Here is a 26013-nt window from a genome sequence, read left to right as displayed (position 1 = left end):
ATGTTAAGTATTATATTTCAATGTATAAAATTTTATATTAGAAATGGAACATTAGGATCTTTCTAACCTTCAGAAGTTACCAATGCAGTAAGCCAGTCTACTGTCTGCAAAAGTGGAAGAGAAAAAGTATTTTTACTGCGAGTTTTCTAATTTCAGTATCTTCTGCTGAGACATTTATTTCCACTTTGGCATTTTGGTAGCTAGCAAAGGAAAAGGAAAACTTCAGAAACCTCAATGTGGGGGGGGGGGGGGGGGCAGGGCTGTTCACAAAGAGTCTAATGAGTTGTACTCAGTGTTCGCATTTATCTTTCAACAGCAGTTTTATGAACATGTAAGTTTACAATTGCACTAAATGGCTTGGGGGTGATCATTTGGTAGCAATCACAGAAGATCAGGATAGATTGTGTTCAGACTCATCTCCTTCCTAACACCTATTTTTGTTACTCTTATATGGCAGAATTTGTTGATGTTTGGGGCTAGGATCATATTTTCCCTTATTTGCTTAAATATAACCTGACAGAAATGAGTTCTATTGCTGTGAAGGAAAATGCTCGTCAGTATGATTGACAGTATCATAATTTGTATTTTAATTAGACTATGCTTGTGTATGGGTGTATTCACTATCCAGATGTATAATGTGGTTCTAGCACGTACATCCTTTTGAGAAGAACTAAACTGCTGGAAGTCCGATATAATGGACTACGCAGGCCTTTGGAAGAGAGTTGGAAACTCAGTTCTACTTGCTAGTTTTTCCAGTGGCCCAGGTGAAATTAAGCGATGATCAGAATTGAGCTCCTAATAGAGATGCTTTACTACCTGACTAGACAGTGGCCAAGGACTTGTCCAGAATGAAGTAGCCATTTATCTTCCGTGTTTCCTTTGGTTCAGTCCTGAAGCGTGGTAGCCAAGGATGGTGGGCAGACTTACATAGTCTTTTTTTTTTTTTTTTCTGGATGGTCTTAATGCAGGGAAGCATATGTTACAGAAATTCATCCTTTTAAAGCTGTGATTCAAGCATTTTCAACTAAAGATTGGAAGAAATACATTCAAATCATATGTTGCTTATTGCAAATTGAAGTCATGCTAACTCTTAAATGCATTGCTGGTCACTGTGATGTATGTACCTCGAACGTAACTTGAATAGGAAGAGCATACACAGCATTTGTTTCAATTCCAGATGAAATTTCTTTTTCCAGATATAGTAAATCATGAGCACAAATATTCCTAAACATAGCTATTCCTCTTAATTGAATACAGAACTCCAGTCACATACTAGTTGGAGCAAGGAAATGATGCAGGGAAAAGATAATTATTTAGCGCTAGTTACATATTTAAACCGAACGCCTTTGCTAATGGTCACCAGCTTAAAGATCATATCTTTTAGAGTTTGTGATTCTGCTGTGCTGTCATTCACTGACAAGGAGTTTTTCACATTTTCTGCCCTCTGCAGCTCCAGTTCAAAAGGAAGTTCAGGATTTTGTGAAGCAACAGAATTATATGGAAGAAACAATCACCATGAAGGTGCTGCCTTCAGTAATGCATTACAGATTGCTGAAAACCAAATCAAAGGTACTGCTAAGTACTTCTAGATTATATACAGTTTGTAATAAAAGAATCTTGTATTTTATTTTCTCCTGAGAGGTTATTCAGGTTTTGGCCCCAATGCTCTTTCTTTTTCTTCTCCTTAACACCTCTTCTTTTAAAAAATACAAAAAAATTGTCCACCTCAAAAGATAATTCTGAATCAGCCTGTGATTTCAGAGTGGGCAGAAATTTTACAGAGAAACAAACAATCATGGTAAATAGTAAATAGTAAATAAATGGTAGTAAAAGAATATTCAACATATGCTTGCCTAAAAGTGGCAGCACTGAATTTAATAAGTTTATGTGAAAATCTTAATAATTAATAACAATATCTATCTCTCTTTGAGGAAAACTGGATGATACGTTACAAAAGTTAGTTTTCCCCAAAGATTAGAATACAGAGGAAAATTAGAATGCATTGTCTTCAAAACTCATGATGTGCCCACAACTTTGACTCGTGATTTTCCAATGTTTGGCTGTGGAAAAATTATGAGAGTCTAGGTTCTATTTCAGATTTTACAATGGATACAATTCTGATGGTAAGTTTATCCCACTGGGCAACTTCTTCTTGAGTGGACTTGCACTCTCCCTCTGTCATATCTGCTGGAAATCTTTAATGTCTTTAAAATAATTCCTCTCTTATAGCTCAGTTTTTCATGAACAGTTTTTTTTTTGGGTTTAGTACTACTATTATTGAGAGGAAAATATTAGAAGGAATGAGTAATACTGAAAAATCCTTGGTTGCAGTTTAAGTGCCTTACCAGGCCTATCAAATTTTAGTTTTAAGATGTAATTTGCTTAATTTTGTGACATATTTTAGCTTTTACTTTCCTATGCTGATGCTTCTAGGGCAACAAAGAAATCTGTGAACATTCACAGTTCAGGTAACAAAAAATTAGTACTGCTTGTATTAACATCTATTTTCTTTTAAATTATATAGCAAAGAATAATGGAGAAAATGGCATTTCTCTAGTCAAAGTACAAACAAATGAAGATCACTGGGTCTGGGTTCAAGCTAACACTCAACTTCTGTATCGAAGTGGTTGTTCAGAATATGTCCTTGCCCAACAGCAAATGTTAAAGTAAGTATACTTTCTAGTAACAAAACAAAACAAAAATAGGAAAAAATAATGTATTCTTTTTGTATTAAATCTTTCAAAGGGCTGTAGTGATCTAAGAGAAGAGCTGAATGAGAAAAATTTAGTTTACTTATGATATGGTAATCTATTTCTGTTTTGGAACAAATGAAATGGCTGTTGCAGTCCTAAACAATATTTATTTTTTGTCTTCAGCCCTTTTGTCTTCTGAAGTTGAGTATACATATACACTAACACAGAATGAAAATACTTGATCATTAATATTTTACTTTCTTGCACAAAAAATATATATTTTGGGTTTTGCTTTACATTGCAGCTGAAAATCTAGTGCCCTAGTTTTTCTGCTTATCAGCATTTGACTATGTTAAGCCTTTTTTTTTCCCTTCATGTAAGACAGTTGAGCTCATGTTTTTAGTTGTGCATGTGCAACAAAATCTAAAGAAGGGTACTCATATTCATTGTATGCTTGTAGATAGATACATCCAATTGCTTGTAGGCTCGGTCATGGTGTGTAAACTAATCTCACAGATTTGCATTCAGAGAGGACTTCTTGGATGAATTTTGCCCTTTTGTCCCAAATGGGCTTTTCATCCTTCCCCCATGGGACTGTCTGTTCCAGTTCCTGTGGGCCTTGTTGAAGTATCTCTTCAAGCTGGTCTGAGGGAAGAGAGTTGACTAAGTGAGCAGAGGCCAGGAGTTTTACGTAGCCACCATCTGGCCCAGTGTTAAAAATGTGGCTGTTATCCCAGAATTTTTCCTTTAGAATGCCTTGCAGGTGGAAGATATAACTGAAATAGTCTTTGCACATCTAGAGTAGATATTCCTTGCGGGCTGCGTATCACCCAAGATCCACATGAATAGCAGGGGAGCTCCCACCTGAGGATGCTGGAACTTTTTACCTTTACTGGGATGGCACAAACATCATCTTGTGTCAAGGAATGAATTTCCATTAAGTTAAAAGGGGCTTTTTCTTTCATTAGTTTCTCTGCTTCTATTATATATTTCTCTGCTTCTATTCTATAATTGCTTTTATGCAATTAAGCACGTTTATTTGGTTACATTTTTGCTTTGTGAGTGATTAAACCCCTTCATTCATGCTTGATAGTTTCCACAGACTGAAGCATTACAGAAGTTGGCCTTGGTGATTATATTCAGTTCTGTCTTAGTCTGCAATATGTTATATTTGCTACAACTTTTTTTTTTGTTGTTGTTAAAATGTATTCTGTCTTCCAGGAAACATAGATTCTTTTGCAGAATTTTCACTGGATACTATTTCACTGTAAAATTCTTCATTTGCAGGTTTAACTTATTTTGGCTCTTGCATTTTGTCCAGTCCTGTGCTTGCCAATTTGACCATTTTCTGAGAAGCATGTTCTGAAGCAAGCTTGTATCAGACCATTTGCATCTTAATACTGTTAATAATAAGAATATTTAGCAGTGGACTGAAAATATTTAATGCCTTGTAAAGAAAAAAAAGAGAGAAAATATTTTTCTCTCGTGGTGTACATTTTTACAGTGTGATGTTCTCTCTTTGTAACAACATGGACTCCCTCTACTGGAAAATCCTTTTCTTGCACATTGATTCAATACCCAAGGAAAAAGTTCTATTGTGAACTAAGAAAAAGTTCTTCTAAACCCCTTATTAGCTCTTCAGGTTCTCATATGCAGTTCCCTATTGAGGTGTCTGCTTCTTGTTTGGAGAAGGATGAGGTGGTTTCATAGCCCTTTGACCCTGCAGAGTTGGGATTCAGCACATTAGTGGATTCAAGACCTAAATCTCTGGATTTGGGCCCCAGTTCTGGAAACATCTGCTCTGGGCATGGAAGTGCTCAGGCAACACTCTCTGCCAGTGTTCTTCTTTAATGTTGAGTACTTCAGCTGGAGGTAATGGAAAATTAATTCACTGGCCATCTTAGAAAACAAAAGGCAACATAAATTAAGTTAGACATATAGAACAAACCTACATCAAATATGAACATCTGTGACTATTTGGTTATTTAATTTGGGCATTTTATTTCCTCTCAGCTGTGTTCTTGAAATATAAGACCCCCACAGTTCTCCCTCAAGTCATTCTGATCAGAAAGCTCTTATGTGTCCAAATAACTCCTTGCTAACAAAATATATCTCATTTAAGATATTACTTTTATTTTATCTCTAGAATTTTCTACACACAAAGATTATTTAGATACATTTTAAGGGAAGAACAAAAGTGTAAGGGAATTACTGTATTGTATTACAATATTTATTTAAATACTGTATTGTATTACTGTGTACCTGAAATGGAAGAGCAATGCATGACAGAATTCAAATGAAGCAATGCCTCAGCAAGTTAGCTGTGCACACACATTGACACCCAAACACAGGGACACTCTTTTGCTCTCTCAAGCAAATGCAAAGATTATGTGCATAAGAGTGTGTGAGTCCCATATTGAGGACAATGTATGACTTGTAATGCATGTTGAGCCACTCTGTATCCCAGAAAACAAGCATTTAGAAACCTCTGTTTGGCTGACTTCTTTTTTCTGCTGTTCTTGAAAGGGAAGAAGATGAACAGCTGAAGATACTAAATGGTTTTGCCAGTTTGAAAGGAAATCTGGAGGGACTTTCCTATAACAGTGCCATTGAAACTCTGGGCCAGTGGAAGCATCTTAACTGGGCAGCAGTGAAGAATGAACAAGATAATGTAAAAGTGAAGTTTGAGCCTCATACTAATGGTGAGTGTTTTATGCAAGAGGAACCTCTCAGTTCCAACACATCAGTTTTAGGCATTCAAAACAACTGCACCACAAACAGTAGCTGGACTTTAAGAAACTCAAGTTCTTGTTCTATGAGCCAGAGACTGAACATGTGCCCAAACAGGAGAGCTGGATCATTCTACAACAGAGACCAAAATTTCTTAAATTTGGCATCAACTTGTTCTTCCCACTGGGGGAGTGCAGAAAATGGCCAGTCTTACTCGGGGCTCCAACAGCGCTGTGCAGAGAACTATGCAACAGACCATCTGAAGCTGCAGAGACCATTAATATCCTCAGAGTCTCTTTATGACACAGCCATTCCCTTGGAGATGCCTATCAAAACAGAATATGACTCTGATTCTGAAAACATTGCCGATAACTACCTGCTTTCGCAGAGCCGAGCCTGGCTGGATGAGAGCGGCTCGGTGAGAAAGCAGGTGTCCAGCTATCCAAACAGAATGCACCTCAAAACAGAACCGGACCTCTGCGAGCCAGCCTTGCCCTGCCAGAAGTCAAGGCACTGCCTTTATACACCCCATAATTGGCAATGCATCATAGCAAACCATCCCAACAACCTGAACTTGAACAGAGCTTGCAAGGGTTCACGGAACAAGGAGATGGCCCCATTTTTCCCTCAGAGCTCCTCCGCGTGTTTGGAGAACATGCCTGACCTGCCACACACAGCTTGCTACAGCCACTTCTACAGCCCCAGCCCAGGGGAGGAGAAAGAGCAGGTTAATGAGGGGTTCAAAATGCCATGTGAATTTAAAAATCCTTGCTTGGTTCAAGCAATCAAGCGTGAGCCCCTTGATTCTCCACCATTGTCCAACAGTGGACAGAACACAGTACATGCGAGCTTCCCTGAAAATACATTAGCAGGTCCTGTGCCTCGTAAAACCACTGAATGTACATTTTTGCAATAGATTTTATAACTTTTGAAATATTTATAATGTTAAAAGCAAGAAGTTGTAGATTCTCTTCCAGCTGAGTTAAATGACTTGCTAAAATCAAAAGCCAGTGTAAAGATTTTGAGTGTGAGTGTGTGTGTGTGTGTGTGTGTGTGTGTGTGCACCTGTGTGTGAAAAGAAACAAGACACAGGTACACACATCCTATCCCTCGCTACTGCCCTTCTCTTAGTGATCTTTGGAAAGAAGAAAGAAATATAAAACCTCAGGCACAGAAAAATAATCATTACTTGCTGCACAGGTATACCTGATAATTTTTCTTTATCACCTTTCCTCTCGTCTGCAGTTCATTAGCAAGGTCTAGCAATTTCTGTTTCCTTTGTTCTGTTTGTTTTTCTCAAGCTGATGTGATGCCTCTGTGCAAATCAAAAATGTTTATGGTCTTCAGTGTGGCCAGTTTACCATAGGAGTTTTTGCTTTATAATTTTTTTTCTGCTCTTATAAGAAGGACCAGCTATTCCTTCGTCCCAGCATTAAATTAATGGCTGTAGGAAAGAGCTTCCCAACACAACTTCTTAATTTAAAAGGACCACATTAGTAAAAACAATGGCTTGCATAAATACATTAGAAATTATTTCACTTCAAACTGAAGTTACTCCTAATTTTCTTGATAATATTATTGGTTTAGAATCCATATTTTTCTGTTTCATTGCCATCAGCCTTTCACATTGCTGCTGAAAGACTGAACAATGGGATGTAATCTACTTCTATAAATGAGTTACATAATGCTATTAAGTATATGTGAGAACAAAGTATTTCTCTGATTATTTTCCTTGCTGTTACTTGTAATATCAACAAAGGAAACGCACTTTTTTACTTGATAGTATTTCTTTGACTGATAGCAGCTTGTTAGATATTGTCACCTTACATCAAAACCAAATCCCACACTAAGATTATTTTCAAAAACATCCTAGTTTTGATCCCAAAATAAACTCTTAATCTGAGAGGTGGATGTATACCTTTCAAAAGCACTTCAGTGCACTTTAGTGCTTTTGAAAACAAAGTATATACTTTTCTTTAAACCCAGACAGTTATGTGTTTCCATAACAAAAAAAAATAAAAATAAAGTTATATTTTGGGTTTTGTTATTGTTGTAGTTTGACTTCTGCACTAACTTTTCTTTTAAAATTGCACTATTTCAACTTTATATCAACTTCACCTATATAACAACCACATCATTTAAAAACAAAGCTTAGATGTATGTATATGTGCTTTTTGAAAGAAGCCCTGTAATGAATGTTTTCTTTTTCAAAATGTTATAAATAATTATAATGTATTCCTTTATCTATTAGTCACAAAGGGCATGGCTTTCGATGCCAGATGAGTGGCATAAAATTCTCCCAAATGCTTTAAATATGTGGGATAAGTGAAGTTTTCAGGTAGTGCAATGGTTCTGCACCTGGGAGGCTGCTTTTCTCCAAGAAGATGGACCATCTTTTCTGACAGAATTTACTGCCTGTATTTTAGAGTTGGCAGGTGTAAAGATACGCATTCTCTGCATGCCAGTTAAGTGCTTATGAAGTGTGGTATGAAATGCTGCACACTGGACAGTAAAGAGGAGCAACAACATCTTACTGTATGTATCTCAGGTTAAATCTCTCATTGTCCAGTTGACCATATCCAAGCCATGAGAATGTTTCATTTTCTGTGTCTGAGGTAAATCAGCTCCCTGTTGGCCATGTGCTGCCTCTTATTTGAGACAATCTTGATATCCTTACTTTAATACTCCTGCCAGTGGTTGCAATGCAATTTCAGAACCCGTTCTGAAGTGAGACCGCAGTGTGGAATTCACACTAATCTCCAGTACACCACTGTCCACATCACATAAATTCAAGCCAAATGCAAAAATACTTGTGGGCAAGCAAACTTGTTCCTTGTGCAGAGTAAGGCTGCCATAAATCAGTGTTGCTGCACAACCTCTGCCTCATTGCTTCCCTATCTACATAATTACAAGCAGCAGTTCTTTAGACTCTCACAGAGTTGCTGTCATAGTCCTTTCCTCAGCACATAGAAGTGGCTCTGCCTATGTGCTGGTGCCAGACACTCTGCCATGTGCCTCAAAGCTGCTGTTGGGTTGTGCTATGAACCCTGTAATATTCTCTAGTCCAGCTCCTTGTGCAGCTGCCCCGCAGAAACGAGGTGATGGGGAGACAGGGTAGTGTGGGCACCAATGGCTGGAGGACACGTCTGCATGACCTCTGGAAAGCTGCTTGTTTAATTCCACACTTGGAATCACTGCCACAACCCTCTGAATGAGAGTACCTGGGCTCTGTTTTACACTGCCTTGCACTGCGTCACATCATTTGAATTAATGAAATATGACTGTAAAACACTGTCATCTTCATCTGGACATGCTGGTGCCATTTCGCACAACGGGAGTGGTTGCACCATGTGCAACTCTGTAGAGGACTATGCCACCAAAAGCCTTGTTTGTGCTTAGAAATATTACCTGCTGTGACTACAGTGGGAGTGGGAGAACTAAACCAGCCAGGTTTCTCTCTTCAGTGCAGAAGCAATTTATACTAACAAAAGGAATTCTCTAAAGTTCTCCCTGTTACAAAATCCATTCTTGTTTGTTGACGTAGCTCTATCTGCTCTCAGGCTTTCCTGGCACATATGAGTTAAAATCATTTTTCTCATGTTTCCAACAAACCCAGACATATTTTACACATCTGGATCAATATTATAGAGATAGGTGAAGCTTCTGCATGTAATAATCTAAGATGTGAGATGTAATGGGCTTCTAGGTGGATGGTTGAATGTGTGACTCAAAAGTGAGATGTCACCTTCTGACTCCCTGCTGTGTAAATGCAGTCAAGTTTGTTTCCTTATTATTCCATAAAGTCTGAAGCCAAGAAAAACACACTTATCCTGCACATCACATTTGATTTTGGCCCACTTAATTCATGGCTGAGTTCTTATTTCAGTCTCACATGAAAACATGTGGTATCAGTAGAATTTCTTCTAGTCTAAATTATCACACATGCAGTAGAGCAATCTCTCAAGAACTGGGCTCATGAAGAGATCAGCAGTTTATCCTCTTTTTGGACAATTGCTAACCATTGTTGGAAGCAAACAAAGACCACTACCTTCTAAGTACCTGGAAAGAACAGAGGAAATAAATGCTTAAAATAATCTCTTGCCATTTGTGTTATAAAGCACGGATCTGCCTTCATCCTCTCCCCATGATATGTGCCCTGGATTGAGTTGGGACTGAAATCTGACAATGCATTGTACCCTGCTAAATTACCACTGATTTAATCTTACAAAACTTTTTTTGTGTGCAGACATTAATGACCCCCTGGCACTGACCAGTAAATAGGATGGAAGACAGAGCAGTTCTTTCAAATGGTTACATTTTCTTAGTGGTTGTTGCTGCTTTGGTATTATTCTAAAAGCTAGCACTGAGAAGTAGGGTTTAAGATATGTTCAATTGCTGGTGTTTGTTTAGCTTTTAGCCTTAATGAACTGGTATTTGTATCCCTTCAGCACAACCCTAAAGTCTATTTTAGGAGCCTCCCAATGCATTTATTGTAGCAACAATAAAAAATTATTCTTGTAGAAGAAATGCCTAGTCAAATGGTTGCCTAATAGGAACTTGGAGCATTCAGGCTGAAAGAAATGCCTGACTGATAATAGCATTCGAACTTCCTCAGCCATAAACTCTCCAGAGGTTGAGACATGGAGAATGAACTCATGAATTCCCTGATCTTTGATGAGGGTATATTTTGGTATGGAAGATGAGCAGTTCTAAAAGCTGTGAGAAGGTGTCTCCCCCTGGGATGTCACTTGATCCACAGAAAGCAGACCATTATCAGTGCTAAAGCTGCTGATCAAAGTCTACTGAGAATGTGACCTGATTTCAGCTGCCAGTGGACAGCTGTTGAACACCATACAAATGCTAGTCCAACACTTTTGAAAGCTACTACTTTTACTGAGGAACAACATGATTTGAGCTAGGAGTAAGCTCAAACAACAAAAAGAGTGGATTTTCCTGTACTTATGTAGTGACTGAAACTGGGGCAGACCTCCACTGTAGGTAATGTTATAAATAATTTGCATTGACTTTAAAGTCTTTGGATAACAAAGACTTCCTCTTTCAGAGTTTTCTTTCAAAAATTCTGAGTGAGGGCAGCACTATGTGAGTGATAAGCTTGTTTCAGTCATCCTCAGTTCAGAGATTTAACAAGGGAAATGAAAGATTAAGGGACTGTACCTAAATTCACTGTAGGAAAGACTAATTTTCTGCTCTTTGATTGTAACATGGTAATGCAAAGTCTGCGGTTTACCCTCCCTTCATTGGAACAGTCATGTATTCTTAAAGTTCTTACATCTGAATCTGCTCTGGATGGTATAGGGAAGTCTGACATTTGAGCATCAGTCAGTTCTGTAAGACTTTAGGTGCTGATCCTCTGATCATTTGAGATTGACGGGGCACGTGCAATTCTTTCCGGAAATTCCTAGTACTTAAAATACTTAAGAGGCAACAAGCCTGAGGCAAGGAATATTATGTGGGATAAGATCAGCTTCTGCTGCCTAGAAGCTTTTCTTAACTCGTGTTGAAGCCATACTGGAACTTAAATAGGACAGCCTCACTCATTGTAGTTATTTCAGGAAACCCATTATATTGTCTTAAAAAGGTGTTACATTTTAATTAAATTTAATAGTTAAAAGGCATCATTCCCCCTACCCATGTACATATATTGCCTTAGGTAGTGGTAAAAAGATTAACATATTTCATTTAAGAGTCACTTAGCAAAGAAAACCAACCTCAGAATATCAGGGCTATAGATGTGTTCTATTTTTCTTGTCTTCTGTATCTGCTAATACCTTCTCTGTTTCTCTACTCCCTTAGGGTGTAAACATTCAAAATTGAAATATTTTTCTAATCATACTGAGACAAAAATCCTAAACCTAAACTAGACTGTAGAAAGTTTCTCACTAGAACAGGAGTTTCTTTCCTTGGAGTTTCTTGTTTTAGGTCTTGCCAGGTGCTATGAGAAATTGTGTCACAACTGAAACAGGTGTCTGTAACATGTAGAGAGCAAGAGATTGTGCAGGTGGCCATGCTCGGGATGTAATCACAAGGCTTTTATCCAGCTGAAGGAGATTCATACACAAAGACTGCACTGGGTAGCTTATACTCTACATTTCATAGGCACTACCATCCTGACAAACAGATCTTTGTCATGGTTCAGTGACATCTGGCATGTTCTTGTCACTATGATTACATTTCCCTACCATGCTATCAGAAATGCCTCTGAACAAAGTCATCAGTGACAGGCTGAAATATATTCGAAACACACATAGTACTTTTACAAAAAAAATAACCCAAATGTCTGGAGATGCTTGTGCCTAGGCAAAGATGTCCTTTGAGTGGAAATTTGGAAGTAAAAAAAAAAAATGTTAAGGCTAATTTTGGGGCGAGAAAAGATATACTGCCATCAAGGTGTAACTATTCTGTGACTACAACATTAATTCTTCATCCACTGTTAAAAATTCTGTGATCTGAAATAACTTTTTTTTTTTTTTAATTATTTTGTAACTTTTGGGTTAAAAATAATTTACTGAAAACAAGGATTGAGTCATTCCAATGCTAAGATACATTTCTCAATCAGACTGAAAACATCATTATAAGAGGCATGAAGTGCTCCTGTTCCTTTCCTGGGGCTAGTTTTCCAAACTCTGGCAAATTCGGTGTGTGCATTAACTCTCTTGCTGCTGGTAATTGTGCAGCTGATGCTCTAACTATGCAGTCCAAAGTTTTTCAAGATTTCCTTGATGCAACAGGGCTCCAGGGACAGCTCCAGTTTCATATTTGTATTGGTAGAATTATGGTAAATAAAGATGTGGCAGGAGGCAATAGAAAGAACATCAGCTGCTTGGCTGGTCTTATTAATTGTATTTCAACAATTAAAAGGCTATGTAAAAAAAAAATCAGGTGAAGTTCTGGTCTAGACCACCTAATTTTGCACCACAGGAGGGTGTGAGATCTCCCTTCTGAACCTCTTTTTTCCTCCCCCTTTTTTTTTTAAGAATTTGGACTATGTATATCTTCCCTGTGCTAATTTAAAATGTGAAATAAGGAGAGGCAAGCATCAAATATTGTAATTTTTTTTTGTCTTTCTAAAAAGAGCTTAAAAAAGGCAAAAGTTATCTCAGTTCTCAATAATAGTATTCAGTTTTGTTTCTATTCTCACCATAGCTAAGAAGATACTTCCTCTTCAAGGTCAACAAACTTCCCTCTTCTGAAAGGGTTCTTCCTCACACCCTCTCCTCTCTGAGCTTGACAAAACCAAAGAACACTTTCTTCCTTAAAGGCAATTCCCTTTTCCTTCTCTAGGTTTTCCACCTTTTTGATTGCATAGGATTGTACATTTTGGTCTCCATTCTTTCTGTTTTCTGTGTCTGTAGCTTTATTTCCACTTTAGGCATACTTCAAAAGTTTTGACAAAAGAACAGTGTTAGGCAGAAGTGCAATCCCTCACATCCTCCCTCCTCTTTAATATGATGGAGGTACTCACTAATAGCAGCTGTACCCCTACACCAGAAAAAAGGTCTGCTGGTGAAACATCCTCTTTTCAGGAGTCTGTACTGCCAAGAAACCCCCAGCTAAGTGCTGCAAAGTGTGTATACAATGCCAAATCCTTTTTCCTTTAGACAAAAATCCTTTTTCTTTAGAACTTTCTTTAGGTCTCTCTTTCAAAAAATCAAGGAACTAATTTTCTCCTTTTTGCTTTCATTTTTTTCTACATGGGTTTATTCTTTCACTGTGGAATTGCAATTTAATTTGCAATTTTAATTTTTTTTTTTTAATTAAGGGTATGGAAGCATTACATGGCATGTACAGTGCAGTGTTTTCAATCAGTCCATTTCAGATTTTGAGATTAGAACCACAAATAATGATCAAGCATTTTAATGTGACCCCATGTAAAAGACTGACTGTTACAGAAATGTCCAGGTACCAATAACACCATCACCAAAGGCGTATCACCTGCCACCACACTCCACTTACAATCCTGTATTAAAAGTGCCATTTCTGCTTCTCCTGAAGAAACACAGTGGAGGACAGGATTAGCTCTTAGCAATCTGTTCTAGTGGAAGGTGTCCCTGCCCATGGCAGGGGGGTTGGAACTGGATAACCTTTAAGGTCCCTTCCAACCCAAACCATTCTATGGTTCTATGATAAACAAATAGGCGCACGGAGTTCTACCAACAGTTTTGGTAAAACTGGTATCTGGTAGTGTGTATTTGGTAGTATCTGGCACTCCATGATTCCCCAAAACTTTTTTTTTGGGGAGGGTGTATTTCTACCACTATTTGAAAATGTTCTACATGATGCAGGTAATGCCTGCACTGGGGCATTACCTTCATCTGACTGAGGCATGAACGCTGCCCATCTGGGGAGATGAAACAACAGACAGGTGCAGCTCCAGCCCCGGGGAAGGCAACCCAGGGAAACCTGTGGGATCACCTTTGGTAATGTGTAACCCAACCAGCAGCACTGGCTGTGCTGCTGTGTGCATAGGAGTATCATAGGTGTCACGGTATATCACTAATATACCTGTAAAACATATTGTGGCTGATTCAAACCAGGCAGTGACCTGTGGATTTGATGTTGTTTAAAACCGGCACATTTTTCTGTTGTGTTTTGTACTGTCTCCTCAGCCTGCTTTTAGAAGGAACTTTCAAGCATACTTCTTAAATTATATTTTACATTTATTACCAGGCAGAAGCATAAAGCTGAGACATTTTCAAATAAAACGTTTGCATTTAAATTAAAGCTGCTGCTGCTGCTGCGTGTGTTCTTGCCCTTTCCCCATACTGGGCCCAGCACTCCCTGGCCTCAACTGGGAGGGAGCTGAGATAAAACCTCAACCAGTATCCCCTCTGGACTTGCCCCAGCATCTGTCCTCCCTGCCCCCTTCCCCGTATTTGCTCTGGATTGGTCCCAGTATCCACCCCCAGCCTGAACTGCTCCCAGTATCCATCCTAAACAGGTCCAGGCACCCACCCTGGTCTGAACTGGTTACAGTATCCTCTCTTGGCCTCAACTGGTCCCAGCATGCTCTCCTTGCCCTCCTCCCGGGGTTCCTCCTGACGCACCCACTATCCATCCCGGCCCGCTCCCGGGCTCTTCCCTTGGCCCGGGGGCGCGGCCTCAGCCCGTGGGCGTGGCCTGCAGCCGGGAGAGCGGAGCGATTCTGGCTTCCCATTGGTCGAGGCTAGCGGCTGCCCGCCAATGGCCTCCGGCCTGGGGGCGCGGCTGTGGCAGTGCCGGAAGTGACGAATGCTGTGGGGGGTGAGGTGGGCGCGAGCTCCCGGATGGTCTGAGGCTGCGCCGGGGGTGGAAGATGTGGATTGAGCCATAGAATAAAACAATAGCGCTTAAATAGCAAAATAATAACCCGGCTCGTCCGCCTGAGGCGTGGCCCCCGCTCCCCCTAGGTCGCTGTAAAGCACCGTCTGAGCAAGAGTTGGTTTTATTTTTGTTTTTATTTTTTAATTTTTCTTTCCCGGCCGTGCAGGATGAACGTCGCGCCTGAGGAAGTTAAGGCAGAAAATGGCAAAGCGGAGCCTGGGGAAAAACATTTTTACTGCGAAGTGAGTGTGTGTCTTCGGTGGGTTTTCAGGCGGGGCAGGCAGCGGAAGGCGTGCGGGGACGGGGGAGCTGAGCCAGGCGTGCCGGGCAGAGCTGGGAGCGAGGGGGGCTGTAATGTGGGGAGTGATGTCCCTGGAAGAGCTGCTGCTCTCCGCATTCGGTGAATTCAGGTTGTTCTTGAGCAGTCACGGGTGCCCTGAATGGTTCTTAATTGCAGCCTTTCCAGTCTCTGCTGAGTGTTTCTGATCGGCGGTCGCAAAGGCTCATTTATCTCTAAAAGCTGCAGCTCCGTGTCAGAAGGCGTTACATTTGCCATTCCTGTAGTGGTTTTGTAGCACTGAATGTTTTTCTGGCTTATTCAAGTTCCTGCGACAGCGTATCTTGTTATATATAACAAGACAGTATGTAAAGGAAACAGACAATATTCGCATGCACTAGTCGTTGCTTTTTTAAAAGCTAACTTTTAAGAAATATTTGTACGTCTGTATTGGCTTCTGTTAATTATTGCAGTGGTGTCTGTGGATCTTGATGAAATGCATGTGTCTTCCTCCATTGTTTTTCTGATCCCTTTAACGTAGGTTTGAATGAACAATGAGCAGAGTTGCAGTTATTCTAGAGCGTAATTTTGCCTCTGTTCCTTTCTAGTCACTGCACGATCATCCCTTTCTGCTGACTTTTCCAGCTTGGAGAACTTTAGAAAACTAAGAATTCAGAAAGTGCTGGTAGCACAGAAGGGGGAGGCTCTTAAAAACTTCTTACCACCTGATTTATTTAAACATGTGTTTAAGTATTGTTTGAACAGGTTTGCATACTATTTCTGGACATTTTAGTGGTAAGCTGTTCTCCTAAAAGTCATGCAAACTGTACTGTTTGAGCCAAAGAGGACCTTGAGAATTGCACGATTACACTGTAGGAACAGATGTTTTTCACATTTATGATTCACCAGCGGCAGAATATTTGTAGCATAACTGAAGATGTGCCTTCAATTTTTCTCTTTCAGGTTTGTAAAATTTCCTGTATGTGTGCTATAAGTCTTCAGTCACACTATCGTGGTTCAAAGCATAGAAAGGTAAACTTTTTCCATATTAAATGTATATGCAGATTTAATCATAAATCCGGGACTCTTGCAAATTCACTACTTGATTTCACACGGCTTCAAGTGCTTATCTGACTTATTGGTAGATTTGTAACAATAATTTGCTCGAAATATCCCAAGAAAAAGATGAGGTGGGAATCTCTCAACTCTGCTTTGTGCACCATGTAACTTGAAACATCAGCTGTACCTAAAAGTAAATGTGTGCTAATTGTGAAATTAACATTTGAAATACACAGGGGCCACAGGTGGTGAAAGAATTCAGCTTTCTGTTTTTGGATACAGTTGATAAAAGTACTGTGGTCTTCCAGGTCTACATAACTCACCTGTACTTTGAATAAAATGAGCTTTACTTCGATAGTAACTCCAGTTCAGATTTCCTGAAGGAGTTATGTGGACTTAACTATCAAGTCTGACACTTGATAGTTCAGTTTGAAGCATCTTAATAGCAGCTCCCTGTTTTAAGCACAAAGCAAGCAAACACATTAAATAATTAGGCACCGTTCTGTGAGGGTATATTTAGAGATGAGGCTTTTACAAATGCTGTGTGACTGATCCTTTGGCTGTTGCTTGGCTGATGATTGTTTACAATTCCACCACATCCTCAGTCTGTAAAGGTGAGACATAACTCAGTTGTCTGTACTCCTTTGGTGCCATCAGATTGTATTATTGTGGCACTGAAGAGCCTGCTCTGATGTTTTCTTAATGACATTTTATTCTTCCTGGAACATTAGAGATAACAGCAAAGCTGCCTTTCTCAAGTCTTGGTGTGCCCTCTTTTTTTTTTTTTTTTTTGGGAATGAGGGGCATCTCCCCACCTCTTTGCTATTGAGACATTAATAGAATTCTGTTACCTGTTTGCTGATCACTTTAATAGCATTGATTCTTATTTGAGTCAGTGGCTTTACTTTCTCCACCCCCCCTTTTTTCCCCTCACAGGATTGAGTCTTCTTGTTGCCTGTTGATCAAGTAGAAGTGTACAGTTGTATTTTTCATGTCCTGCCAAATGTTCCTGCTGATGCAAAGAATTGCTTTGATTTTGTGGTTGTTTCTTTTTTTGTTTTTTAGCTAACTTTCTTAGCAATTTAAGTATTGCTGGTTTTCCCTTAAAAAGTAGGAAACCCAGCATATATTTTATTAGAAAATCTACATATAGTTTTCCTTCTGTTTCATGTTTGGATGTATGCTGGGACAAATTTAATTTGTTTTTGTCTTGGCAGATAAATCTGTCAAAGTTGCTTGTGTTAGTGAAATCCTTGAGCTGATAGCAAGCAAGAGTAGGACAGGTTGAAAACAGGATTTTTGTTAGGTGTGAAATTTGGTGTGTGGAGTTGTGGTCAGTCACACAGATGCATTGCTGTAGGAATAACTCTCCAAGCTCACATTATCATTCTTTTCAGTAATCTTCTGTTTCTTTCTTTAAATTATGAAATCTATTGTGGGCTTTGGTGGAAAAAGATGAGGACTCATAGATTGATTTCAGGGTTTTGTACCACTAGGTTTGGAATAACTATAAAAGTCCTGACCCTGTGTTTATTTTTAATACAGGGTAGATATAGATAGTGAATAGCTTTTAGTTGTTCCTTACTGGAGGAGTTCCCATTTAAAATAATACCAAAGGATGTTCTGACAACATAAGAAAATGGAGAGAAGGGAGTAGTTCTTTTCCTAAACCACAGTACTAGCCTGACCAATCTATTAGCCATTTTTTTATGACTTCAGTCAGATTGCCTTTTTACTAGCAGTTGCCCATTTGTTTTTAAAATGGCATTGTTAAAGATACTCTGTGCTTGTCTGCCACTAGAAGTTATTTCAAAAATGCAGGAAGAAGTCCTTCATCAGAAGGACAGTCATTAAGAGAACTTGAAGAAACAAATGTAAACACATGCTACATATATAAAATTATTCTCATTTCATTGGCCTGTTTCCTATAGCTATTCAGAGAAATTTTTTTTTTTTTTTATAGCTGCAGTAGTAAAGCTTGGCTATCTGACAGATTTGTAGGAATACTTCAGTTGAATTTCAGTGTACATGGCTATTATATCCCTTTTTTTTTCCTGTTTTTCCACCTGGGTAGTTTGGTTGTTCTGGATTTCGAGTAGGTATATAAGATATTTATCTAGGTTGTTTCTGCATAATTTTTTCTAGTGCTGTTAGTTCATAAGACCAGACCCTTGTTAAAAAGGTGCTGATGACCAAAAGATTGTGTGGCTGGGATGATCACAGTACAATGCTGTGTGTATCTTGTTCATTGAGTGCTGTGTGACCTCTGTATAGTTGCACAATGATGGGGTTTTGTGGCTTCATTGCAGAATAGGTATTAATGTGAAGGGGAGTTATAAAAAGCAAATTAGCCAAAGTATTCATAGATATGTGTATAATTCATGGCTCTTAAAACTGGAGTTGGCTGGTATTGGGTACTCTGAAAAACAGGTGAATTTTAGTTTTAGCCATTATGATAAAATGTTTAGAAAACAACATTTATATATGTTTACTAGTCCTTTTAATTTAAACAGGCCTGTGAGAGTAGTAGAGGACATAATGCATGAAAGATGTGTTTGTTTGGCCCTTTTGTTTTTTTTTCCACAGCTGAGGAAAAAAAAAATCTAGGTTTTTTGGGACAATGGTCCCCAAATAAAATACACCTGCTGTGTATATACCTGGAATATGATGCTGTGTGATATAATTTATTCTGTTTTTGTAAATGCGCATTAATTTTATAGCTCAGTTTGCTAGAAAGGAAATCCTAGAGTGGCACATCTTTTTTCCATGTATTTTGATCAGCCTTTGCAGGTATGCTATCAGCAGAAGAGCATTGCCTATTTTGTAAACTGTGGAACACAGATGAAGACTGTTCTGGTTCTTTCAAAGATTCACTTTTCCTTGCCCTCCCTCCAAATCTGGAGTTAGATAGGTAGAAATGCCTGCCATGTCTCTAAAGGAGAAAAACTTGTATTCAAGACTCTACAGGCTCATTAGAAACAAGAAGTGTTCAAATCTGTGAAGAGAGCTATTAATCTTTGTCTTCACCATTTCAGTGTTCTTATTTCTTCTGCCTCTTACCCCAATTGCTGTGCATCAGAACCTCTGGTTGAAATATCTGATGTGTAGGCAACTTTTCTGTCCTTTTTTGTGGCAGTAAAATCAGCCATTGCTGTTTAAATATTTCAGTCAGACATAATTGTGTTGATACTTGGAATGCTAACATACCTAGTTACAGGAAAATTACCTTGCTGTTGGATTGTTTATATTTGGTCTCAAAAAGCATGCTGTTGTGTTGTGCAGCATATATTCATGATCCAGAAAAACTTAAATTGTGGAATTTTCCTTTTGAGGGGAAAGGACCAAACAGGAGACAAACAAAACCCCAAAACTTGATTTGCTTACTATGAGCTTGAAGAATTAAATTAAGTAGAATTTCCATGCATATCCTTGTACTTCTGATATATTTCAAGGTTGTGTATGCTTAAGAAAAATTATGTTATGTTCTTATAATACTTAACTATGCACTTGTAACTGTTCTGTTCGATAATCTGAATTTGACTTGTGTGGACAACTACTTTATACAGTAGTTGGTACAGATTACAATGTGCACGGAAGGTTTGAACTCTAAAAACCAGTAGTTTTTGAGTTTTGGCTTCTCAAAGTTAGACACTTTGCCAAAAGTTACTCTAACTTTTCACAGGCTTAGCTCAAAAACAGCTGTTGCAATCCCTGAACCAGAACAGAGAATAACTTTCTTACCTAATGTGTGAGAATCTTAATTCCTGATCTAGTAGCAGGGAACATAAGTAAAATGGAACCTTTAGCTTCAGGTGTGAAACTGCATTTCTAGTATTAACAAAGGTAGTAACACAGGTGCAAAGTTGATTGTCTGAATATAGTTTGGAAGAAATTCTCTTTGAATAGCAGCTCACAGTTGCTAAGTTTTCTGCACTTGTCTGAAGATCTTGGTATTAGCAGCTGTTTGTTGTAAAACTGGAGAACGAGTAACAAAAGCACTGGGAGCAGCATAACTGCAAGGAACACTGTGTCTGTATTTCTAAGCTTATGAAATCTTGCTGCATTTATACAAAACCATCCACTGCCAGTGGCAATACCAGGACCGAAGTAACTTCCCTTATATTGTAAATGCCATGGAAGTATAGCTACTTGGCTTCTTGACAATTAACTATTGTGTCAGTCTTGCTTCCTATTGAATTTTCACACCCATGTCCAGCATCTCTTTCATGCCACTGAATATTGAAAATACAGCATTTAACTCCATGGACTGCTCTGGACAGACAGCTACTGTAGTGGTAGAATGATCACACTTATTGTTCCATTCTTGTAAATGACAAGTTTGTGTTTACTTGACAGAAAATTCTCAAAATGAGTCAGGATTGCTTTGGCTATTAAGTGGGAGTTTAAGTTCCTCTTTTCTTTAGTTTCTGCCAAAAATCCATCATCTGTTCTGAATTCAGCCAGAAAGACACTTTTCCTGTTCTTCATGGTATGAATGATCTTTCCTGAGATTCAGCTAGCCTTAAGGTTTAATCAAATCCACTCAAAATTGTGGGTGAGCTGTTTTTAGGTAGTTTTTCCCTTTGGGGTGAGATTTTTTTTTTCCTTATTTTTGTTATTTTTTCCTTATTTATTTTGTTGGAACTACACCTTCTGAAAACTTAGGAGCAGTAATCGTACTTTAGGTTTTCCTGGCATCCTTCAGATGTTTTGTTTCAAGCCATAATCATTTCTTGAAACTATATTAAATAACAGGGCTTTCTTGAAAGTAAGCTTGTGTTAACTGTAAGTACAGTTTTGTCAGCACTTCCAGCTTTTGCAGAAAATTATAAAGGCTCTAATTTTTCCTATTTGACAAAGGAAACTTTGGCCTGTAATCCAATTAATCTGCAAAGGCTTCTCTGGAAGTGCTAGGATTTTCCTTTGAATGATGCAGCACATTAATTTCTTTTTCTTATTTTATTTTGGGATGACTTGCATCTTCATAATTAAAGCAAGAGAAAGCCCTGAGACGCAGGAATTTCTATAGTAAGTATAATACTTTTTTCTTCCAGCCTCCTAGGATAGATATTGCTTGGGGATTTACTGTTTTGTTGCTTTTCTAATAGTTCAGGTACTTTCATTTTCTGATTTATATGTCTGTAACTGTGTTTCTCTTTATATGCTGAACATTCTTCTGAGATATCTGTCTAGTGAACTGCTGAGCAAAGAATTGTTTTAGAGTATGAAACCTTAGTTATGCCTTTTCATATATAAATATTTATATATCTGTCTAGTGGTGAGATGTATAGTCAGTGTTTTAGTTTCTCACCTTCCCAGGCTAAACTGTCTCCCACTTGTCTGTCAGCTTGATGCTCTGACTGCTGAGCTTCAGGCAGAATGCTGAGAAGCTAAATCAGCAGGCTAACACAGCACTGTTGCAGATGCAGCTCTACCAGTGCTGAAGCTGCTTGGCTGCGTGACAGGAATGTTCTGCCTCTCTTTATTGTAGTGGACTTGGAGGAGCAAAGATGTACACAAGGTGAATTTGGTTTTTGGGGTGTCTTTTTCCCCAGAAATTGAGAATGTGAATCCAGACTGTCATATGTCAATGAAAGTAAGAGTTGTGGTGAAACATTGACAATGTGGTGTATACCTATGTCACGGTGGAAATGAAAATCTTGTAAAGCTTCGTATGACACACAGAAAGCAGAGGCATGAGCAGATGTGGGAATACTGATAAAAATCAATGAGATTATTAAAAACCAAAATGATTTTACAATCAGTCACACAAGAAACAAGCCTTTCACTTCTACTTTATCTTCTTAGCCTCTTCTCCCAGGAAGCAAGGCTTACATTCCACCTTTATCATCTGTTCCCCAGTGTCTTTTGAACCTCTCAGCCTTTTTGAACCAAGTTGATCAAAGGTGCCTCAAAATACACATCTGCACAGGCAAGAGTGACAGTGTCAGTCCTGTACTGAGGGAAGTACTACAGGCTGAGCTCACCGCTTTCTGGACCCTAAAGAATCAACATACAAGGGAGGCCTGGGAAAACACTGGTTAGAGGCCCTTTTCTACGACACTGGGCTTCATTAGCTGCTCTTAAGGTTTTCTGCTGCTCAGGGAGTTAGTGCAAGACACCTTATTCAAGTGTGAGAGAAGAGTTACAAGTTTTTGCCTGGCAGCAATGACTGCTACGTTGTAATGAAGCTCTGACAGAATTTGAAGAGTTGAAAAAACTTTCAGGTCTTCTCAAAGTCCAATGGATTCAAGCGCTGCAGAATTGTATATACACCTCAGCATTAAGAACAGATTTGTGTGGCTCTGGTCAAGGGCTTTTACTGGAAGACACTTTCTACAGATTTCTTTGAATTTCATGTCAGAAATGATTGTTAAAAGTAATACTCATTAAGTGAAGAGATCTTAAAATCTGGTTTTGGAGGAATAATGTATGGTATGCATCTGGCAGAAAGTGTGACTTGCATAAGACAACAGAAGTTGTGGCAGCAAGACTGTGAAAAGAGTGGTGCAATGCAGGAGCCTGTTGTGAAGACCTATGGCTTTAGAAAATAGTGCTGTATGTACTACAGTCTTTGTGTTCCGTGGAGAATACTTATTCCATGGGTTAAGAATGTGTGCATGCTACAAACAATATCTTTGGAAATGTCATGACTTGGAATCTTTCAACTGGAATGTATCCTGCAGAAGAATAAATACCTGCAGAAGTCAAAATATCGGGTTATTAAAGTGAAGAATCTAGAAGCTTTGGTAAGCAAGTTACCTGTAACTTCTGGAAGAGTGCCAACATCACAGGGTACCACATGTCAGAAGCATTGCAAGGTGTGCTTTTATTCAGAAAGTTCTCTGCCTTGGCAATCATTTTGAAGCAATCAGAAACTTAGTTCCAATAAAAAATTATTAATACTATTGTTGTCTCCTTTATTCTACTCTATCTGTTGCATTCTGCTTCACTGAAGATCAAGAATCTTCACTGAAGATTCTTCAAGGCACTGGTAGGGTTTACTTGTCCAAAAAGGCTGAAATTTGGCCTAATTAAATTAATTTGTATGTTTCAGTTGTGCTGCTTTGGGTTTTTTACAAGTAGAAAAACTTTTTTCTTAAGTAGCTTTTCAGAGGTTAGGAACTGTAATGTAGAATTATATAGTCAAAATGTATGTAGAAATTCTTGAACTCTCCTCAGGACTTATTACCAATTATATAAATAATTCTCCTTCAAGTTCCAGCAGATCCAGTCAATTCATTGTGCTCTGTCACTGATACAAAAGAATAAATTATGAATTTGTCTAGCCTTTATTTTTTCTTTTTAAGTAGCTGATTTTGTTTTTTTACTGTTTGTAAACCTATGAAAGAAGCATGAAAAAAAATTACTAAATTCAGTAGTAAAGTTTTGTGACTGAACATGGAAAGTACGTATATTCTTGAATTAGAGGTACTGTGTAAAGTATGAATCTAATTTTATTTCAGTATATAGATTAATGAGATGATTTTGTTATTGTTCCTGGATCTGCAATCTTATTCTAATGTTCATGCTATCAAATGTTCCAGTGAGACTGAAATGTGACAGCGTGTTCACAGAGCTGGAGTTCAAAGAACCAGGAAGAAAATATTGTGAAAGTGAAGGGTGAGCTTTCTTGGAAATAATTTGGTAGGATACCTGACAAGTATCTGAAATGTACATTGTCTAAAAATGAACAGGTACTTCAGAGGATGAGGCTTGACATATTCAGAATGTTTTACATCAACATCTGCATTTTCTTCCTTTCTGCAGAATTAAAAAAAATCAAGTCAGTAGGGAGAACACCTCCCTTGTAAACCAAACACCTGTCATTTGTAAACCAAAATTTAAAAAGACAGTGTTTGGATTCTGAGTGTTTCTAATTGGGATATGCCATGTATCCTTTCTGAACCCATCAAAAGTTAGTTGCTGATCCAGAAGTGGTGAGTGCATGCAACCTGTGTGACTGTACAATCATGTTGGCTTTGAGGTCAGTTAAGTGAGGAAATGCATCTGATTACAGATGTTTGTTTTTGGATGAGTTCCACTTCCTGTAAGAAAGGCATCTTTCTTCATCACATTACCATGTGAGTTTCCATATGGCAAAACTATCCCCAAGCCATTTTTGTGGTAATGACAGAATTGGATTTTTTTTTTTCCCTCTTCAGCAGTTCAGAGGAAAGCAGCATAATGGAAGATGTGGAAATAGAAGATAACAAAATTCTGAGACTTTACTAAGAGTTTTAAGTCAAAATACACCTGAGTACATAAATTTCAGTTGTATGGTTCTGTTGTACAGTGATATAATTGGACAGATGGAATACTTCTTTCAGCTCTTTTTTAAGGCAGTTGCCCATGTGTTCGTAAGGAGCAGAGGGCAATGAACATTGCTTTTTTTTTTTTTTCTTCTTGGCGTCTATTGGCCAAAATAGAAAAGTTTTGAAAGCTTTTTGCTTTGAGCAAGAGGCATTAAATGATGAGGCAATGCCAATATGCACATAGGCAAACATTTACTCGGCAGTAGCAAAATACAGTGGTTTACTATTCTTAGTAAACTCATGCCTCAGGCAAGAGGCATAATACAGAGTATGAGCCCTATTAAAGCCCTTGATGGGCTGCCTTGCTTTATTGCTGAAATGAATATGGCAGACAGGAGTGGATTAATGCCATTTTTTTGTACAGCCTGTGGAATTTTTCTTGCATTACAGTATGATGCAGAGGTAGCTTGTCCTGCTCTTACGGCAATACAAATGAAAAGTGTAAAAAGGGATGTTGTATGTTCTTAGGTGCTGGATCTATCTATCTGCATCTGTATCCTTCAAATTAAACCTGTAAATGGCACAATGAGGAAAGAAAGCTTCATTATGGTTGTTCTGTAAAACATGGAGTTAAGGAGAAGAACCCAGTGTGAAAATAACTGCAGTTATTAAACAGCACTGATGACAAGTTCTTCCTCCAGTGAAGGCACAAATGTTGTGGATTCTGCCTTGTGTTCATCAATGATAACCTTACCAGTATCCTGATCAGCATTTCAGCTTAATATTTTAAGAAATTGATATGTTTTAACATGTCCCTCTATGCTCAGTGTAAACATGGATAAGGATGTGCTTTTGGGTGCATAACTACTTTTAAGTCTTCAAAGGAAAGCCGTAATAATAGAAGTATAGGATGGAACACTCTTTGAACAACCTTTAATACTCTTCTCTTGTGGAGTTCTTCGACATGGTGGAATCTGGCGTCTTTTGTAATCGAAAGGGAATCTGTGGCATTGATCTTGGGACATCCTTGTTGATGCTGAGTAGCTGAACTGACAGTTTTGTTTTGAAACTCCCTTTTGTTTTGAAACAGGGCTGTTACATTTCTGGTAGTCATTAGGAATGTTTGTGCATTACAAATAACATATACAGATGTTTCTTTGTTCTCTACCTTTTATATGTTCAGCACTCTGTAATTGAATATTGAAAGGAAAGGGTTTTTCGGGAAGTTGTTGGGTTTTTTTATTTGTTTGTTCATGTACATAGCTAGTATTTGGAAAATAGCTCTTACTGAATAAAATAATTAGGTGGAAGAGATTTCCTGAGACTGATTTGGTGATTTCCTAACTTCCTGATTGAAGCAGGACTACAGCCAGTGCTGGATCATCACTAGATTGCTGAATCCTTGAACATCTTCACAGACCGAGGCTGTGCTACCTGTGTTTAATCGGTCTGTAGTTGCTTCTCTGCTTGAAGAGGAATTTTTTCCTAATATCTAATCTTTGCACCTGAAGCAACTATTTCTGGCTCCTACTTTTTAATACTTTTGTCACATCCCACAAGGCTGGATATTTTGTAGCTGCTGTTCAGGTATCCATGCTATTATATCTCCTCTTAGTCCCCTTTAGACAGTGCAGTTCCCAAACCTGTGCTCATAAGTTATTTGCCTTGGGTTGTTTGT

At 38.5% G+C, this 26013-nt stretch overlaps 2 protein-coding genes across 4 annotated transcripts in view; both read left to right on the top strand.

The window, feature by feature from the left end:
• Window positions 1-14165, top strand: part of AHRR (aryl-hydrocarbon receptor repressor) — a 70823-nt gene extending 56658 nt beyond the window's left edge. The window contains exons 8-10 of the mRNA XM_033512178.1: window positions 1451-1569; window positions 2525-2666; window positions 5220-14165. Coding sequence (XP_033368069.1) covers window positions 1451-1569; window positions 2525-2666; window positions 5220-6339 — 1381 coding nt within the window. The 3' untranslated portion in view covers window positions 6340-14165. The remainder of the gene's footprint in view (window positions 1-1450; window positions 1570-2524; window positions 2667-5219) is intronic.
• Window positions 14166-14635: 470 nt separating this feature from the next.
• Window positions 14636-26013, top strand: part of LOC107200205 — a 28509-nt gene continuing 17131 nt past the window's right edge. Inside the window, exons 1-4 of one of the 3 annotated variants that reach the window (XM_033512177.1) lie at window positions 14636-14689; window positions 14911-14986; window positions 15985-16053; window positions 21075-21108. In XM_033512177.1, the coding sequence (XP_033368068.1) occupies window positions 14673-14689; window positions 14911-14986; window positions 15985-16053; window positions 21075-21108 (196 nt within the window). In that variant the 5' untranslated portion in view covers window positions 14636-14672. Of the gene's footprint in view, window positions 14690-14910; window positions 14987-15984; window positions 16054-21074; window positions 21109-23630; window positions 23704-26013 lie in introns of those variants that run through there. The other 2 variants (XM_015618351.3, XM_015618352.2) reach the window with 2 other exon arrangements.

The sequence above is a fragment of the Parus major genome, chromosome 2 (assembly GCF_001522545.3).
Source record: "Parus major isolate Abel chromosome 2, Parus_major1.1, whole genome shotgun sequence".
Lineage (NCBI taxonomy): Eukaryota > Metazoa > Chordata > Aves > Passeriformes > Paridae > Parus > Parus major.
This window is presented reverse-complemented; position numbering and strand designations above follow the sequence as displayed.